We start from the raw sequence: 21,120 nt of genomic DNA on the forward strand, positions 1-21,120 counted from the left end.
TCAACTCTAAAACATCCTTTAGAAACTCCTAACCCATTTTTTTTCTGTCTAATTATGTTGATTTATACACGACCTTCTCTATTAACTAAGTAGTACCTGCTAAGATAAACTTGATTTTCGCAAATAACATATCCTCTAAGAAAAAAGAGGGTGGGTGGGCGGGGCTAGTACCTGCTAAGATAAGACTGATATTGGAAAATGACCCATTTTCCAAGAAAATGAAGGGTGAGTTTTCTTTTCTTAGAGGGTATGTTATTTGGCAATATCAGCCTTATCTTGGCAAGCACTAGCTCCGCCCATCCGCCCTTTATTTTCTTAGAGGTCTAGTACCTGCTAAGATAAGACTGATTTTGGCAAATGATATATCCTTTAAAAAAAGCGGGTGGGTGGGCGGGGCTAGTACCTACTAAGAGAAGACTGATATTGGCAAATGGCCTATTTTCTAAGAAAATGAAGGGTAGAGAGTTTATCATTTGGCAAAATCAATATTATCTCGGCAAGTGTTGGCCCCGCCGACCCACCCTTTATTTTCTTTGAAAGTATGACATTTGTGAAAATCAGTCTTATTGTGCCAATTATTAGCCCCGCCCACCCGCCCTTTCTTTTTTTAGGGGGTATGTTATTTGGCAATATAAGCCTTATAGCACTAGTTATGCCCACGCGTTCTTTATTTTCTTAGAGGGCTAGTACCTACCTGATAAGATAAGACTGATTTTGGCTGATGAGATCCCTCTAGAAAATAGAGGGCGGGTGGGCGGGGTTACTACCTGCTAAGATAAACTGAATTTGGCAGATGACATATCCTTTAAAAAAAAGCGGGTGGGTGGGCGGGGCTAGTACCTACTAAGAGAAGACTGATATTGGCAAATCACCTATTTTCTAAGAAAATGAAGGGTAGAGAGTATATGATTTGGCAAAATCAATCTTATCTCGGCAAGTATTGGCCCTGCCCACCCACCCTTTATTTTCTTTGAAGGTATGACATTTGTGAAAATCAGTCTTATTTTGACAATTATCAGCCCCACCCACCCGCCCTTTCTTTTTTAGGGGGTATGTTATTTGCCAATATCAGCTTTATAGCACTAGTTATGCCCACGCGTTCTTTATTTTCTTAGAGGTCTAGTACCTGCTAAGATAAGACTGATTTTGGCTAATGAGATCCCTCTAAGAAAATAGAGGGCAGGTGGGCGGGTTTACTACCTGCTCAGATAAAACTGAATTTGGCAAATGACATATCCTTTAAAAAAAAGCGGGTGGGTGGGCGGGGCTAGTACCTACTAAGAGAAGACTGATATTGGCAAATCGCCTATTTTCTAAGAAAATGAAGGGTAGAGAGTATATGATTTGGCAAAATTAATCTTATCTCGGCAAGTATTGGCCCCGCCCACCCACCCTTTATTTTCTTTGAAGGTATGCCATTTGTGAAAATCGGTCTTATTTTGGCAATTATTAGCCCCACCCACCCGCTCTTTCTTTTTTTAAGGGGTGGTATGTTATTTGGCAATATCAGCCTTATAGCACTAGTTATGCCCACCCGCCCTTTATTTTCTTATAGGTCTAGTACCTGCTAAGATAAGACTGATTTTGGCTGATGAGATCCCTCTAGAAAATAGAGGGCGGGTGGGCGGGGTTACTATACCTGCTCAGATAAAACTGAATTTGGCAGATGACATATCCTTTAAAAAACGCGGGTGGGTGGGGGGGCTAGTACCTACTAAGAGAAGACTGATATTGGCAAATCACCTATTTTCTAAGAAAATGAAGGGTAGAGAGTATATGATTTGGCAAAATTAATCTTATCTCGGCAAGTATTGGCCCCGCCCACCCACCCTTTATTTTCTTTGAAGGTATGCCATTTGTGAAAATCGGTCTTATTATGGCAATTATTAGCCCCACCCACCCGCTCTTTCTTTTTTTAGGGGGTATGTTATTTGCCAATATCAGTCTTATAGCACTAGCTATGCCCACGCGTCCTTTATTTTCTTATTAGAGGGCTAGTACCTGCTAAGATAAGACTGATTTTGGCAAATGGCCTATTTTCTAAGAAAATGCAGGGTAGAAACTATATGATTTGGCAAAATCAATCTTATCTCGGTAAGTATTGGCCCCGCCCACCCACCCTTTATTTTCTTTGAAGGTATGCCATTTGTGAAAATCAGTCTTATTTTGGCAATTATTAGCCCCACCCACCCACCCTTTCTTTTTTAGGGGTATGTTATTTGCCAATATCAGTCTTATAGCACTAGCTATGCCCACGCGTCCTTTATTTTCTTATTAGAGGGCTAGTACCTGCTAAGATAAGACTGATTTTGGCTAATGAGATCCCTTTAAGAAAATAGACGGCTGGTGGGCGTTGTTAGTACCAGCTATAGCCCCTAGAAAACACATAGTATCGTCACCGTGGAGCAAACCTGGCGGAAACTTAACAAAAATAAAAATTTATTAACACCATTTGACAGACCGCGAAATTTAAAATGGTTTTATGTTGGATTTAAAGTTTGTATAAGTCCTCCAAAATGGGTTTAAATAATTTACAAAAAAAACCTCCATGGGCTCCCAAAATAATATACCATGGGTACCCAACATTTTCCTGAATTAAAAAAAAAAAAAACAAAAAGAATGCGGCACTCAAGACTTTTTCAAATTCATAAAAAATTAAACACTAAAAGCTTTGTTGTCAAATGAAATTTTATCAAATTGTTACAAACAATAAAACAGTTTTATTACTAGTTATTGTGATAATGAGTGTGTTGTTTAAAGAACCAATTTTAAAATAATTATAACTCCACCAAAATGGGAGAAGGAATTTTTGTACTATTGTTCCCAGACTCATCAGTTGATTGTTAAGAGCGTAGCGGCGAGTTAATCCGCCATTTTCCAGACACCCGGTATATTTTTCGAAGAATTTTCATAAATCTCGAATTATGATATTGATTTTGCACTGATTACTGTTTTGTTCGGTTCATCGCAAGGTAGTTAATAGAGAAGGTCGTGATTTATAAAATGGAATATGGCAAAATTAATTTGACTTTTTTTTTAAATATCAATCACAATGAGAGTAAAGCTACATTTACATTTAGAATTTTGAAAATGTTGTTTATTTGTTTGACAAGTTGTTATTATTATCATCTTTGTCATTTTTTCTTCTGTGATTGCTATAATTGCTTATTTAAAAAAAATAAATAAATTGGACGAAGTCGTCTCTATGGTGTATAATGTGTTGCCTATGCGAAAATTGTCAGGAGTGAACGAATAAAATGAACACCTGTAGTATTCTTTGAATAACACGACACTCAAAAATCTGGTTTTAATTTCTGGTAGAAAAATACGGATTTTGCAGTTAAGCTCCGCCCCACTGGCTCACGACGAATAAAAAAATCATCACAATTAAGATAGGGCGGGTGGGCGGGGCTACATTTTGCCTTCTTTTCTTAATAGGTGTAGACTTATTTCGACAACAAGAAACTTAAAACACGTCTAAGATGGTAAATCTAGAAATTATGACTTATATTATGGTGATTATTATTATTACAATGACCACCATAAATAAAATCAACATAAATTTTGAGTGTCAATTATTGTTGATTATTGTATTTAATATTTATACCTATATAGCATAAAATAAATTACTCACTAACTTTTTCATTCTAACACGTTTTTTCTTGATCCTTTGGATGTTTGAAAAAATAATGTTCCTATAGAACAAATATTTAAAATTGTCTCCTCAACACATTTTTCAAAAAGTAATTGTTCCAATCACTGATTGAAACTAACACTAATAGGCAAGGAAGTGGGATAAGGAGGGGCATCAAATGAAATAGACACACATTTCTTTGTCTCTATTACCATGTAAAAATTCTGATATTTTTTCTGCTTTAATTTCTTATTATAATAACAAACCAATCAATTGATGATGGCAAATACATATATACAAAGCCATCTTTCATTACCAGACTTCGGCATCGTAAAAGTGATTAACATCAGATAAAATCAATCACTGAAAAATAGACAGGGTGGGTGGGTGGGGCTAATTATGTTTTTCTATCGAGTGGGAATGGAAATTAATAATAGAATTGTGGTGACCGAATTTAAATCAAAGTTTTCGCGCTGAAATTAATTAACAGCGGCGCGAAATCACATTTGAATAATTTGAATTTGAAAGAAAAAAAAATTCAATCACAAAAAGGGAAATCGTTAAACATAGGCAACCGGGCACAAGGAGATGCTTGTTTGGTAGCGTGACAATTTAGTGCTAGAGGTTTTAGCACAGTAGAGATAACAATCAGTAGGGACGGCTCGCCGTTTTTCGTGACCCGTTTTCGTGGGTGGTCGTTCGCTTTATGACCGAATGAGGGCGCCCAACTGACGTCTAAAATATTTGAAATTTGGCAGTTTTGTTACAATATTTTTGCCGGTTTTGCTTGTTTAAGACTGCTTTTCCAGTAGAATTGTACAAATAGTATAAAAATGTAATTTTCACAATAAAAGGTAAAATCTTCGTCCGATGAATTTTCATACAGGATCCCTGTTGTGCGCCTGCCTTATTCTCTCCCTCGTGTTTGGAATTCTTGGAAAAGATAGTAAACATAACACACTTTTTGTTTAAAAAGTCGTCGCAAACGAACAACAACGGTGGTTATGAAATAAATATAAAAAATTTATTATATATGATTCCGTTGTTGTGGTAAAATTAAATATAAAAGTAATAAGAAACAAACTACACGTAACAAAAAATTATATAAGCAGACCTTCACTCAATAAACAATTTTTTTATTCATCATGTATATATATATATTTTTTTTGACCTACACAATCTTGAGTTTTATTTTGAGACGTTGCTTAACCCATAAGCAGTCGCGCGTGGGTAAAAATGACCCAAGCCGTACATTTTGTCAAATATCTTTTTTCGCTTAATCCCTATGGACTTCCGGTTTCATGAATTCCTTAATTATTCTTACCTGCGTCGACCCATACCAATTACCTGCACTTTATGCGAGTCGACAAATATGTATTTTTTTTTGTAATATTTTTTTTTAAATAAAAATTTTACTTTATATGATATTACGCTTACGGGTTAAGTTGTTAGGTAAAATGCGTTTGTTTCGTAAAATTTTTGAAATTATTAAACAATTTAACAGGTGCTGTTCTTATTTTTATATTTATTCTTGTATAAAGTAATTACCATAATTACATTATCATGCCTGTCTGTTTATTTCTCTACTTTTTTTTAGCTTTCTACATATATAAATAATATGGATACTTTCTTTAATAACTAAAAGAGTCTATTCTCGAAAAATATTTAGTCCTCATAAAATACTCCTTTACCTACGGTCCATTACAAAGTGTACCATTTCCGGATTAACATTTATGACTGTATAAGTAATAAAATAAAAACTGTAACAAATCATCGTGTTTATAATTTAAATATCGACTTTTTTTTCTTATTGCGATTCATGATTATACGATTTGAGCAAACTACACAGTTTGCAATATTGCGTACACGAATCAATTTTTGAAATTTTAAATGAAGTGATACTTTTTAAATTGGGTGGCGACATCTAGGAATAGTTTAGGCAACGACCATCCATGACGGCTTAAAATTCGGGTCAGAAAGAACAAAGGCGCCGACACGAGCTGTCCCTACTGATTGTTATCTATGCTGTGGTTTTAGTTAGAGCACAGTATAGATAACAATCAGTAGAGACAGCTCGTGTCGGCGCCTTTGTTCTTTCTGACCCGAATTTTAAGCCGTCATGGGTGGTCGTTGCCTAAACTATTCCTAGATGTCGCCACCCAATTTAAAAAGTATCACTTCATTTACAATTTCAAAAATTGATTCGTGTACGCTATTAGCCAAATACACTGACGTCATCCGAGGTCATCAAGATGGCAGCGTTTGACAACTAGCCTGTTTTCTCATAAGAGTCAATGCTAATATTTTCGGAATTCATTTAAATTTGAGAGCGTGTCAACTGTGTTTTTATAGTTTGGTAAGTTTGTTACAGTTTCTAGACTGTGTAGATATCTATAAAACGCACCATAACGTTTGAATATGCTTAAAAAATAATGTTTTCCAATGTGATGTACAGGTTAACTTCGCTGCATCTTATATTATTTGTTTTGCAAATTAATTCTTTGTTAATGTACATCAATGTTTTTTAAATACACTAGCATCTTAATATTATAATATTTTGTATTTTAGGAGAAAATGCCTAAATTTTGTACTGTTGTAGGTTGCGCGAATTGAAGCACCAGAAATGCGGACAAATTTTATTTTCCTTTCCCAGCAATTAGCAACAATAAAGGTAAATATATACAGGATGGGGAAGAAAGGCGGAAGCTTTGGTTAAAAGCCTTGAAACGAGTGGATTTAACGAAGCCAAAGTAAAGTATTCCTATGTTTGTTCAGATCATTTTATTTTGGTACAGTAACTACCTATTAGATTTACAGTTTTTAATAAATTACTACATTGGTGCTCTTTTAGGTAAACCTGCAGATTTGTCGGATGTGGACCATCCTGATTATGTTCCATCACAAAATTTAGGATATCAAAATAAATCCATTCATAATACTTGTAATGTTGAAAGACAAAAATAGAGAAAACTGAATAAATGCCTCTAGACTTTTGAATGCACAAATTTCATTGTGGGTTATTTTACTTATTCCAAAAATAAAAAAGTTTAGAATGGTATTCATTGTTATGGTAGGGACATCGTCTAAACACAAATTAAAATCACTTGCACTCATTATATAAGGATCTACGCCGTTTAAATTGTTTAACTTTTGTACATATCTGCTTTTCTCTTTGACGGAAAGACATCGAGCATAATCACTTAAATTATCCATACTTTAAAAACAAATTACACACCTTCACTTAAACCCGTCACATTAACCTCAAACGAAAATATTAATTTCCGATTTACCGCTTAAAACACACGAATGTATTTTGGGTGACGAGGAATTCAGACCAAAACAGCGTTCTGTATTTTAATTTTTATTATGTATTTTTAAACTCAAATCGCCAAAAAAGCACCCTGATACACAGAAAAGATATGAAAGAAGCTATTCACGTGTTTATTTTCTAGATAAATACCCACAGTTTTAAATAAAATGCGAAAATGTTAACATTGTCACTTATGGAGTTTCACGGCGCTTGTCAAACGCTGAGTTCCCGCCACAGCGTGACGTCACGTGTTATTGGCTAATTTATTGCAAACTGTGTAGTTTGCTCAAATCGTATAATCGTGAATCGCAATAAGAAAAAAGAAACGTCGATATTTAATTTATAAACACGATGATTTGTTAAAGTTTTTATTTTATTACTTATACAATTTGACAATTCGCACATTCTTTCCCCGAATACTTGAGGTTTAATTATCTATGTAAAAATAATGTAATAAATACATTTAAAAAGAAAGAGGTTTATTTAAGAAAAAATAAATAAAATAAAAATTAAATTACAAAAAGGAAAAAAGTTAATGCTGCCAAATTATTTTCTTTCTATTAATTTTTTCACCTTTGGCATTTGTAAATTTAAAGCTAGCATTTACAAATTTTGGTGCATAAAATAATCTCATCCTAGCATACAAAGCAAACAAATAATCGTATGGAAAGTTTTGGCATGGATGAACAAATGTAACTTGCTTATATAAATTTAAAAATTCCAACAAAGTAGTTGTTTGTAAAATTATATTTTCAAAATTTTCACTAAAAATTTGCTCTAATTCACAAATGTAAAAAAATTATTTCATAACCACCGTTGTTGTTCGTTTGCGACGACTTTTTAAACAAAAAGTGTGTTATTATGTTTACTACTATCTTTTCCAAGAATTCCAAACACGAGGGAGAGAATAAGGCGCACAACAGGGATCCTGTATGAAAATTCATCGGACAAAGATTTTACCTTTTATTGTGAAAATTACATTTTTATACTATTTGTACAATTCTACCGGAAAAGCAGTCTTAAACAAGCAAAACTGGCAAAAATATTGTAACAAAACTGCCAAATTTCAAATATTTTAGACGTCAGTTGGGCGCCCTCATTCGGTCATAATGCGAACGACCACCCACGAAAACGGGTCACGAAAAACGGTGAGCCGTCTCTACTGATTGATATCTATGCTGTGGTTAGAGGGTTGGTGGATGGTTGGTTGAGAAGCTGCATGGCGTAGATTCATTATGAATGTGCTTGTGAGAGTGTAAACTCGTGGTAAGCGCTAGGTTTAAATTAGTTGGTTTGGTAGTTAATAAAACGGGAGGAAGCCTTTGTTTAACGACAATCAAACGTATTTTTCATAATGATACAGTTGTCCCCAATCCGCGCGGTTAATTCTTGCGGCCTTTTAATCGGAGAAATGCGGACTTCTGGTCCACCGAGACACGTGCTGTAAATTTGTTTCATTGTTTGTAAATTCACCAATCAAGTTAGTTTTTCTTAATAGTCAGCTGGTGCAAACACAATTTAACAATCAGGACTATTTAAATAAACCACTCGCTAGAAGATTTCATGAAATTCACTTAGTCAGGAAAACACCTTATTGTTTAATTACGAATAAGCTTCTGGATGCATATACGTAAGCGTTACATTATAACACTTCTAAATTCTTCACACAAGATTGCTAATAGTTCATTTGCGGCAGTTAAACAAGTTCATTATACTGCGAACTGGCGGGGGTTATGATATTTTCTTCCCTTTAGTGGTTATCATCGTTATAATGATTAATTCATCGGGGCATGCCTCACAACGCCAGATTGATTAATTAATCAAGGCATGCCCTCCCAACGCTACAGATTGATTACATCACTGAGACGCTTTTTCCTCGCAACGATTTTAAATTTTACATCACATTTTGTGTTTGTTTATTATGTGTTTTGTTGGGGTAACCAGTTCGCGGTATATTAAACTCTCAAAGTAAATTGTTTTTGAAGTAACCCATTATTTAGATCATGATATAATTTGACATAACGTAAACTCTTTGTTTGAACCGTTGATAAAGTGTGGCAAATATCAGTCTTCTGTAAATTTTGTTAACTTGCAATTTTACCACCTCATACTATATTTCTTAACCTGACAATTTTAACCTCAGTAATTTTATTTGTAGTATAATTTTAATTGAACGTAAATTTCATGTTCTACAGTTTTAACCTCACAGAATATTTCTATTTGTACAAGTTCATTTCACACCAGATCTCTTATTTCATAAATCCTTGCTAAGTTCTGTTTTGTAAATACTTTGCTGATTAATGTTTCTATCATCTAAATTATTTGATGTCCAACTTTAATCTCACATAAGAATTATTTGTTGTTCAAGATTTCACAAGATTGTATGGCGAATTTAAATGTTGTTTATTGCTCTTTGAAACTTTAACACTTGTTCAGTTGTTGTTAATATCAGAGGTATAAGAGATTGAATATTTTAAAATGGAATTGAGGTTAAATGACACAGAAAACGTGGCAGAAGCGAAGTTCGGTTCCTAGTCGAGCTGGCAAGATTTATCGTGTCACCTGTACAAGTCCACAGGTTTGGATGATTCAGGGGCAGCCGCCGATGTAAATTTCTCGACTTGGACCAATAGTCGAGATCTCTTGCGGGTCGGACGACCGTAATGGCCTAGTTCCGCAGGGCACGTTCGTAATGGAGATATGCGTGTGGGGTAGGCTTTGCGATAGATAGAATCACCGTCGTGGGGGGAGAACAGCTCTAGATCGGTAGCCCCAAACTCCGCTTGTGTTACAACACCCCAGGGGTACTTTTGTTGTGCTCCTGTTAACTGCCATAACTTAAAAAAAAAAGAACTGCCGCCACACGCCTGTAATAACTTGTGTATTTGCATCCAATTATTTGATTCAGTTTTTGCTTTGTTTTATTAAATTTGTGATATTCAAATATTTGCATTGATCCCAAACAGATGTATAGAATTTTCCGTTTATTCGTTTTTCATATGTGTATGTCTGTCAATTCGCGAGTGTTTTCTTTCATATATCTTAAGGTCTTTGAAATGTAATATGTCCGAGAATAAAACAAAAGGGGGTTTTTGCGCTGAGGAGTAAATCTTCGCAGCATCTTTCCTCCTGTAAGGGGGTGCCGTGCTCACCCCTCCAAAACAATTTTGTCTATTATTTCTTGCGCTCTCAACTCACATGCAGTATATGCTCACTTGTATGAAAGAACGTCTTCCCGCCATTTTTCAAAAACAAAAAAAAACACACAACGTAGGTTCCTATTTGTTAGACGATCACAGCCACAGCCAAACTTTGAATTTTTTAATTTTTCGCGGGCCTTTCACTTTTTCAAGGTCAATTTAAAGGCGGGAAGTTTGGGTTATCACAGAATCTAGGATGTGAAAAAATAGCGCTAATCGTAACTTTTTTGGTCAAAATCAAGACTTATGTTAGCAAGTACTAGCCCCGCCCACTCTATTTTCCTGGAAGGTATGTCATTTGCCAAAATAATTCTTATCTTAGCAAGTACTAGCCCCGCCCACCCGCTCTCTATTTTCTTGGAAGATATGTTATTTGCCAAATTCAATCTTACCTTAGCAAGTATTAGCACCGCCCATCCATCTTCTTCTCATCCTAACTACTAATTTTGTTTCTGTTCATTATAAGACCATTCATTTGATTAAGATCGGATAAAATCAGTCATTGAAAAGGAAACAGGGTGGGTGGGTGGGGCTAATTATGTTCTTCTGTCGAGTGGGAATGGAAACTAATAATAGAATCTAGGATGTGAAAAAATAGCGCTAATCGCAACTTTTTTGGTCAAAATCAGTCTTATCTTAGCAAGTACCAGCCCCGCCCACCCGTACTCTATTTTCTTGGAAGGTATGTCATTTTCCAAAATAATTCTTGTCTTAGTAAGTACTAGCCCCGCCCACCCGCCATCTATTTCCATGGAAGATTTGTTATTTGCCAAAATCAGTGTTATCTGAGAAAGTACTAGCCCCGCCCACCCGCCCTCTATTTTTTTGGAAGATATGTTATTTGCCCAGTGGCGGCTTCTCAGGTGAGGCAGGTGAGGCAGGGCCTCACCATACATAATCATAAAAAATGTTTTTCTTCCATTAGTATGAAAAATGGATTTTTTTGTACGGGGGAATTTAAAATTAGCGCGACAACTGAACTTTCTATGCCAACCACAAAATAAAGGCGCAGCGTTATTCTAACCAATCATGTATTTTCATGCGTTTAGGCCGGCCTCACGGGTTGATCAAAATGTGGGAATAGGAGGTTCGATGTTTTTACAACGCACAGTATTACCGGTTCCGTTTATTATGGGAATCAAATGCTTTAGGACAGATAGTTTTGAGGCCGGCCGCAGCTCTTATCTGATTGGTTCTCCTTCTCAGCTCAGTCCACGTGCACGTGTGTTTTGCATTTTGCAGAGTGCATAAATTTTAAATTTCAGTCGTTGTCGTTAACGAGTTCGGTACTTGGTTAACTAGTGGATTGTGGATACTCCGATTAATTTTATTTGTAATTAAATAATAATGAATATGGACGCAGGCCCATCTGGTACTCAGGTAATCTCCACGGTTCGAAATACAAATGACATTGTTATTAACTTTCTCGTGAATAAATGTCCCTCCAATAAGTTAACATACGAAGATAAACTGTTTGTAAAGTAAAGCAAACGTCCATGTCCAGATCTAAGCGTAACATTAATTCAAAGAGAAAACCAAAAAAACAGGGTGTTCAGTCTCAATTGGTATACAAAATATGATTGGCTTGCTGGGAGTACAACTGTGAATAAACTTTTCTGTTGGCCATGTATTTTATTCTCGAATAGTGGAGAATCGGTTTGGTGAGAAACTTGATATGCAGATTTGAAAAATTTGTCGCGTTCCTTGGAAAAATATTCCAAAAGTAAAGATCACATATCATCTACTTCCAAGTTTGTTCTTGTCGGCCAACAGAATATTGCCAGTACTCTAGATTCTGCTCGCAAAATTGAAATAGAAAATTTTAATGTCAAAGTTCACGAAAATAGGAAAATTATTAAAAGATTAATTGATGTTGCTATATTTTTATGCACACAAGAGCTTACCTTTAGAGGACATGACGAGTCAGAAACGTCTTTCAATCGCGGAAATTTCAAAGAATTAATTTCGTTGTTGAATAGATATGACACTTATATGGGAAATTTTTTGGAAAAAGATTCTGACAATAAACCCGTGTTTTCCGGTACTTCAAAAATGATTCAGAACGAGTTAGCTGAATCAATTTCTTTTGTCATAAACAAGAGCATTAGCAAACAAATTTTTGAAGCTTTTTTTTTTCCTGGCAGATTGATGAAACGACTGACATAAGTTGTAAATCGCAATTATCAGTTATTTTTCGTTACGTTATCTCCGGTAAAATTGTCGAAAGATTCATGGGGTTTTTCGATGTTAGTTCTTGACGAACTTCTGAAGGTTTATTTCAATTGCTACGTAATTTCAGTAAATACAACCTACAAGATAAATTAATCCATAAGTATTGTTATTGTTTATATTATTTATAAATCTTTTTTTTGTTATTTACCACGGTTTTGAAGCGGTTGTTCGAAAACTACAATTTTTATTAACTTTTCATTTTACTTATATTCCTATTGTTTTGCCACATTTTTTATTTACCTTTGTTTTAAACCTTCCACTTGTTATCATTCTTGTTTCCTATTCTGCCCTATCCTTCTTTCTTGGCAAGAAAACTCTACACCTCCACGTCGGTTCTTGCCGGACAGTTGATTATGTGGTGCATTTTTGTTAATATTTTTTTATGTTAAAATTTCCTGTGATCAAAAAACGCCGAATTCGTGATAAAATAAATTTTCAACTAGTATTGACGTATAAAACCAACTTACAATTCCAAATTTCTTAAGTAAGTCGCTAAGTGTGGGAAAAATGGAAGTGGAATTTTTTTTAAACTCAGGTATCGCTTTCAACTAACAGAGTAGAGTAATTTACAGATATAAAAAAAAAATATATGTATTTAACTATTTTTACGTCATAAGGTGTGGCCTCACCAAAATTTTAGGTCACGAGCCGCCACTGTATTTGCCAAATTCAATCTTACCTTAGCAAGTACTAGCACCGCCCATCCACCTTCTTCTCATCGTAACTACTAATTTTGCTTCTGTTCTGTATAAGATCATTCATTTCATTCAGTTCAGATAAAACCAATCACCGAAAAGGAGACAGAGTGGGTGGGCGGGGCTAATTGTCTTGTTCTTTCGGGTGGGAATGGAAACTAACAACAGCATCTAGGATGTGAAAGGAAAAGCGCTAATCGTAATTTTTTTGTTAAAATCAGTCTTGTCTTAGCAAGTACTAGCTCCGCCCACCCGCCCTCTATTTTCTTGGAAGATATGTTATTTGCCAAATTCAATCTTACCTGAGCAAGTATTAGCACCGCCCATCCGCCTTCTTCTCATCCTAACTACTAATTTTGTTTCTGTTCATTATAAGATCATTAATTTGATTAAAATCGGATAAAATCAGTCATTGAAAAGGAGACAGGGTGGGTGGGCGGGGCTAATTATGTCCTTCTGTCGAGTGGGAATGGAAACTAATAATAGAATCTAGGATGTGAAAAAATAGCGCTAATCGTAACTTTTTTGGTCAAAATCAGCCTTATCTTAGCAAGTACTAGCCCCGTCCACCCGTACTCTATTTTCTTGGAAGGTATGTCATTTTCCAAAATAATTCTTGTCTTAGTAAGTACTAGCCCCGCCCACCCGCCCTCTATTTCCTTGGAAGATTTGTTATTTGCCAAAATCATTCCTATCTCGGCAAGTACTAGCCCCGCCCACCCGCCCTCTATTTTCTTGGAAGATATGTTATTTGCCAAATTCAGTCTTACGTTATCAAGTACTAACAGCGCCCATCCACCTTCTTCTCATCGTAACTACTAATTTTGCTTCTGTTCTGTATAAGATCATTCATTTCATTCAGTTCAGATAAAACCAATCACCGAAAAGGAGACAGGGTGGGTGGGCGGGGCTAATTGTCTTGTTCTTTCGTGTGGGAATGGAAACTAATAACAGAATCTAGGATGAGAAGAGAAAAGCGCTAATCGTATTTTTTTTTGTTAAAATCAGTCTTGTCTTAGCAAGTACTAGCTCCGCCCACCCGCCCTCTATTTTGTTGGAAGATATGTCATTTGCCAAAATCATTCTTATCTTAGCCGTCCGATCGCCAGCGCTATTGCAGTCATGGTTACAACTTCGGTAATTCTTAATAACAATTACTACTTTTTCTAGTTAGATTTTCTTCAGTTATACGAGTTCTCCTAGACGTTAAAATGCTTTAAAAATTAAAAATGACTGTTCAATATCACAATTTTCGTGATGATCTTGACCAGATAAACCCTGAAGTCCATCAAACGCCACTGAGGTTGAGACTGCACAGTCGGCCAGTCAAATTTATCGCCTGACGTCGCGCCGTCGTTTTTAAAATTTGTCTGATTGATTCCCCATCACTTCGGCTGTGCCTAACTCTGTTCATTACTAATCAATACTTTTATAATTACAAATTCTATTTTTCATTGACAACAAATAATATGATACAAAGTGAGAACACATAATGAACCTGGTTACAAACGTCAGGGATGTTTGCATTGTGGGTTGCATAAGTTTGACATCCATTATAAATGAACCACAGTAGTATTACAAATTACAACAAGTACTATTCTAATGATTTTTAACACATGTAGCAGTTGTAACATTTATTTTCAATAGAAAAATACTGCAGAAAACAAATGAGAAACAAATTCCACTTACTAGTAACAAAAATATGAATATAACTATAAAATAGTTATTTTTAATACAATTCTGTTTCATATGTAATAATCTTTTTGTGTACGTTACTAACTGGCAGGCCATTGAGTCTCGCGTAAAACTCTTTGCACGTTTGAATGTTAAACTTTTTAACAAAAAACTCCCTAAAAACATTTCGCGCTAGTTCTACCAATAGGGGGATTTCTTGAAAACTCTGTACCTTCGAATAACCAATCATTCGATCAGTTTGGTAACAAATTTCATCTAATTTCGGATGGACGAAATAACTTTGTAATACATAAATACTATCCGCATAATAATCACCCCGTTCTTCGAGAAAACGTTCCACATTCATATTAATATCATACACAAAAACAGGCACCACCATTTTTACGTCTTCTTCTTGAAAAAAGCTCGTATCTATGTCCATGTGCAAAAGAATTTTAAACAATTCGCAGTAACCGAATACTCTATATATAGCATGCAAATCTAACTCTCCAATATCCAACCCATAACCTAATAAATAACAGTAGAATTGAGTTATGGCAGTTTCATCATATCCAAGTCCTATCAAATCCTCAAATACGTCCCTACTATTGATATTATTAATAAAAGTTAGCACACTTGGTCTTAATTTGCTTTCGAGCATCACATTTAAGTTTTCTAAACAAATAACCTTGCCCGCGCCAGTCCAGTAATTAGCGTTTGAAGATGTTTTTCTTGAAAACACCTTATTCATATTGTGGCCACATTTTTGAATAACGAGATGCAGACAATCAATGCTTATGGAACACAAAATCCGAAAGTAGAGATTTAAAAACTCATACTGAACTGTTATTTTAATAGGGCATTGAATAATGTGGTAGAACAGTGGTGATTTTGCCTCAGCAAGCTGTAGCAATACTAGCAGGCGCAACTCCAGGTTCGAATACTCATCATAAATGTACAAAAATAGAGTTTCTTGTACTTCAAAAGAGTTATTACTTAAAACAGATTGTTCAAAGTTAAGGACCGTAGGTTGTGCTCCACACACCAACAGAGTCATCATTAGTTCGTTATTTTTTTTGCACAAAGTTCTGGTAAGAGGGGTGTCTTGTTGAGAATTGGGAGCATTAATATCAGCCCCCCGTTCTATAAGGAGCTTAGCTGCTCTATAGTAACCACGATCTAAGGCACAGTGTAAAGGTGTACCTCCTTCAAAATAGACGTTATCAATGCAGGCACCTTTTTTGATTAGTTCATATACAAAATGCTCCCTCGTCCAAATATCGTTATGACTTACATAACGATCAAGTGCAATTACCAACGCTGTTTGTCCTTCTTCATTCACGAAGTCAAGGGGAAAATCCGGAATGGATAACATATAATCAAAAACTTCAATCCTAAAAAACGTGAACTTAGCTATTTGTAAGTTTTTGCAAGCGACATACTTGTCTGTAAGAATTGCTATTTGCAGTAAACTGTAACCGCAATAGTCTCGAACGTTATACCATCTGGGAGAATCGAGGAGGTCGCTGAGGACGCCCACTTGGTTTTGGACGACAGTGGCGATTAAACGACTTTTTTTTTTAATCTAGGGACAAATTGGGATTATGCTGTGTGAGTTTTGTGCATAATTACCAAAGGGGGGCTGTAGTACTCATCTTGGTTGAATTGGAAATAATCATTTTCGCACTCAGAAAGGTCAGAGTCTGAAGAAGACATATTCCAGTGGGTTTCGCTGAATTTTGTTACAGACTTGTTTTTTCATTCAAAATGTTTTTAGTAGTACTTTGGTTGGCGTTTATGTTTACAACTGTTTAAGATCACATTATGAGTTAATTTTGAAGTAATTATCGTTAACTATGTAATATTTTTCACTTTTCAGTGGTTTTTTTCATAATAATTATCGAAATAAGCATTTAAATTCTAGGTTAGATTTCTGAATTTGTAGCCAACCTGAGTGAATGAGTGACATGAGACATGTTGAATATCCCCAAAAATATTGGAAAATATTTAAACATTTTTACCCATTTAATGAAAAAAAAAATTTTCTATGTACAAAGAAATACTACATAGTATTATTTAAAATGTGTGAAAATCAGCCTAACTGATAAATACAGCCCTTTGATAAAACTTAATAAAGTAGTTGCTTTTCCACCTTTTCGGTTCACCATTTTGCATCAGAACGCAGTCCACCATTTCAAAACACAACGTACCTCAAACACGTATGTATTTAATCAATGCTTCTGACTTTCTTAATTTAAAATCTGTAGTTGAAATGCTTTCATTAAGGGGACTCGCTAGACGAGGTATAACATTTTTTTGGTTTTTTGTATGAAAAAATGATAATAAGATAGATGTATCATACATCAAATTCCAGCTTTTTTCATATTCTAGAGCGCAGAGACCAGTTCAATCAACTAAAAAAATATGGCTGAGAAATATCGTAAAAAAAGCACCATTGTATGTTTTCTTTTCAAGTTTTTTGAGTCATAACCATCATAGAATCGCTTGAAAATTCGCACATGGATAAAACATCACTTTTTACAGGGCGCAGAGTCATTAAATGTTTGTTAGTGGTACAATTTGTTTAAATAATAATGTGTTTATTAAAATCAAAATATATCACAAATTAATGCAAAGTACGTCGAATAATTTTAACAGGAATATCACAGGAAAATTAATGGTCTATTGGTTAGCAGAGTTTTTAACGAAAACTAACAATTATTGAAAAAAATGGGTATCAATTCGACAGAATTTGAGCAGTTAGTTCAGTACTTTGCCGATAGGAGCGCCACTAAAATTTACGGAAGCGACTTTCCAGGTAAAACCCTTATCGCCTGCTCTACCATAAGCTGATTGTTGGCGTTCTCGGCTGATTTTTCTAATTTATGGCAAGGAACTCAGTTTTATAATAAGCCGCCAGGACCGGCCGTAGTAATCTATTGTTAAGGAAATTAACTTTTACGCAATGGGGTACTATCATAAAACCGAATTAAAACTGGGGAACTATAATATTTTTACTCCACTCAGGATCCTGAATTCAATACACATGATTACTAAAAATTTATTGTAATATTATTGTTAATATAATTATATTTTGCATTGTTAATTAATAAAACTAATAAACATATTTATAATAATAATAAAAAATATATAAAATACAGCTTTTGTTTAACACGTATAAGTAGCTAAGTGTATCTACTACTTATTCCAGAAAGGAGGTGTTTTAAAAAAGCCCTACGCCCAGTAACTTCTCCCTTCATTGTTTACTCGAAAAAATTGCTCGTATATGTTTTCATTTCTCGAGAGATTATTTTCAAAATATATTTATAATAAAAATATGCAAGTCTTGGTGATGAAAAATGTACTCCTAATAAATTATTAAACTACATAAAAAAATAGAAACAAATTTTATTTATTTAAAAAAAATCTCTCGCAAAGGCAGGTTCCTCTTTCTTCTTAAATCAATTATTTCGGGCAATAATGCGCCAAGTAAAATCTGCCAAGTTTATCTGCCATCTTTTTACATATATTTCTTCGTCTTTATAAATTTTTTCTATATTTATTCCTTTGGGTGTCCATACAACAAAATAAACTTGTGAAATACCCGTAACAAGCATTTGTCCCTAGACTTGAAAATAGTAATCATGATTTTTTTTTAGTTTCAATTCTCTGTCTGTCAATGTACAAAATTTGATTTTTTTTTTCTAACCGCTTCTTCGGGAGACAAATCTTGCGATTTTGAAGGGCATTTAATTTCGACTAATGCACTCCTATCCTCTAGAACCCTGTCTGGACTAGCAGCCAAGTAAGGAAATTGTTTTGAAATAAACAAACCACACCATTCAGTTTTTATATTTTTATTTATTTCAAAACACTTGACAGCTTTTTCCTCACTTTGCTGCCCATAGTATGTATGACTATTACCTCTAAATGTACTGTACAACAGAGACTCCACAGTTTTAGCTATTGCTGTAGTCGGTCTAAGTTTGTAAATACGTCCAAAATTTGAAGCCGTAACCCTAATTTCTCTTTCTTTCGCCCAAATGTGCCTGTTGCCTAGTGTCTATTTCAATTTGGTCTAAATTCAAAGATAATTTTCTCAAAAAAACCTCTGGCTGTCACAAATGTTTCTACATCCATGATAGGATTTTCTAAAAAATATTTAAACCATAATCGCAGTCGGGACCAGTATATGTAAATTTTTTTACGACATATTTTTTTATGAATACCTTGTCTAAGACGAGCTTGTTTTATAGACGAACAACATTTTTTTGTTATTAAACTAGGACCGTTTTAATCACAATATATTTACTTATCCCCTCTAAAAAATTGATGACCTCAACTCAAAATTTTGCTGAATAAATCCTATCTAAATTGTATAAAATATGATGAGTCTCTTCTTGTGATTTATCATTCCATTCATGTTTTTTGGATTTGCATATACAGGTGACCCCAAAAATTAATGAATGCGTAAATTTATTTTATTGATTTAATCAGGAACTACAAAACCGAATGCTTTGAAATCTAATGTGAAAAAAAAACATAATAGGCATGCAGTCGTCACGTTTCCGATAGCGAGGGAAGTACTGTCTAAACTCTTTAGACCAATTTTTTTGATTTTCCCATTTTTCGATTTCTCAATTTTTCAGTGTTTCAGTTTGGGATTTTTTCACTGTTTCGATTCTTTAATTTTCCTTCCATTTTTAGGTTTTTCAATATTTCAGCTTTGGAATTTTGCAATATTTCGTTTCTTCAATTTTTCAAATTTTTGATATTGTGTTTTCTCGGTTTTTAGATTTTTCGATATTTTAATTTTTCAGTTTTTAAAGTTTTAGGTTTTTAGATTTCTCACTATCTCGACTTTTCGATTTTTCAGTTCCATGATTTTTCAATTTGTCGAATTTTTAAATTTTAGATTTTTTGTTCTCGTTCATTCAATTTTCTGAGTTTTCAGGCTTAGATTTTTTTTTGTTGTTCAATGTTTGTTTTTTAAATTTTCCTATTTATCAACTTACTGGGATTTCAATGTTTTGATTTTTTTTTGATTGTTCAATTTCTCGATTTTTTGAATTTTTAGTTTTTGATACGATTTTTTTTTTCAAAAATTTTCAGTTTTTCAATTTATTGACTTTACGATATTTCAGTTTTACGATTTTTAAATTTTTTTATTTTTCAGTTTTCAATTTTTGATGTTTCTAAATTTTTCGATTTTTCAATTTTTCGATTAACTGATTTTTTGATTTTCCTATTTCTCTATTTCTCGATTTTTCAATTCTTTCTTCAATTGTGATTTTTCAATTTTTCGATTTCTGAATTTTTCAATGTTTCAGTTTTGGATTTTTTCACTTTTCCGATTCTTCAATTTTCTTTCCATTTTTCAGTTTTTCAAGATTTCAGTTTTGAATTTTTTCACTTTTTCGATTTTTCAATTTTCCTTTCATTTTTCAGTTTTTCAGTATTTCAGTTCTGGGATTTTGCAATGTTTCGGTTCTTCAATTTTTTCATTTTTTGATGTTTCGATTTCTGGGTTTTTCAATTTTTCGATAGGTATTTTAATTTTTCAATTTTTAAGTTCTAGATTTTCCGTTAATTTTTTTTGTTTTCCTTCATGTTTTGATTTCTCTATTATTCGATTTTTTAAGTTCTCGGTTTAGATTTTTTGGATTTCCAATTCTTCGATTTTTAAATTGTTTAATTTTTAGATTGTTCAATTTCTCGATTTATAGATTTTTCAATTTTTCGGTTTACCGATTTTTTCATTTAAAATGTTTCAATTTTTCAATTATTAACTTTCGATTTTTCAATTTTGGTGTACTTTAAAAACGGTATTAATAATACATTTAGGCGAATAATAGACGGGCTTGATAAGCTTTGTTTGCTCTACAGTGTCTAAATTGTGTTTGAATAATATAATAATTATCTCGAATATTAAACTTAATATGTCAAAAGAATACGAGAAGTGATTATTCTGTGCTGAAGATATGCTGTGGGCCGCCTGTCATAAATTATCATTATTCTGCATTATCGGCTTACGACGCTTTTATGACCCACGTCCCGTAGTCGTCTATCCCAGCGCGTCAGGTAGATTAAAAGAAGAATTGCTGGTTGCGTTCAAGGCAACAAATGGCGCCCAATTCAAACTTGTCTCTCGTCTAGCGTTCCCCCTTAACAACAACTGAACAAGTGTTAAAGTTTCAAAGAGCAATAAACAACATTTAGATTCGCCATACAATCTTGTGAAATTTTAAACAACAACTAGTTTTTATGTGAGATTAAAGTTGGACATCAAATAATTTATATGATAGAAACATTCATCAACAAAGTATTTACAAAAAAAAACTTAGCAAGGATTTATGAAACAAGAGATCTGGTATG

The 21,120-nt window shown here is 34.0% G+C and overlaps 1 protein-coding gene across 1 annotated transcript; it reads right to left on the reverse strand.

Annotated features, from left to right (window-relative positions):
• Positions 1 to 14,556: 14,556 nt before the first annotated feature.
• On the reverse strand, positions 14,557 to 16,707 carry LOC135122979 (uncharacterized). Its single transcript, XM_064047475.1, has 3 exons — positions 16,378 to 16,707; positions 16,188 to 16,330; positions 14,557 to 16,139 (listed from the first exon to the last, which is right to left on the reverse strand). Exons 1-3 carry the CDS (start codon positions 16,459 to 16,461, stop codon positions 14,801 to 14,803), a joined length of 1,566 nt encoding a protein of 521 aa, XP_063903545.1. The 5' UTR covers positions 16,462 to 16,707; the 3' UTR covers positions 14,557 to 14,800.
• Positions 16,708 to 21,120: the final 4,413 nt, after the last annotated feature.

Source organism: Zophobas morio, unplaced genomic scaffold (genome assembly GCF_036711695.1).
Source record: "Zophobas morio isolate AGI-343-1 ecotype UQ-CSIRO unplaced genomic scaffold, CSIRO_AGI_Zmor_V1 ptg000006l, whole genome shotgun sequence".
NCBI lineage: Eukaryota > Metazoa > Arthropoda > Insecta > Coleoptera > Tenebrionidae > Zophobas > Zophobas morio.

Coding starts and splice junctions, on each gene's coding strand:
- LOC135122979 (XM_064047475.1), bottom strand. CDS start 16,461: ATGTCTTCTTCAGACTCTGACCTTTCTGAGTGCGAAAATGATTATTTC. Junction 16,331..16,377: donor AGTACTACAGCCCCCCTTTG/GTAATTATGCAC, acceptor ATTTGTCCCTAG/ATTAAAAAAAAAAGTCGTTT. Junction 16,140..16,187: donor ATAGCAATTCTTACAGACAA/GTATGTCGCTTG, acceptor CACGTTTTTTAG/GATTGAAGTTTTTGATTATA.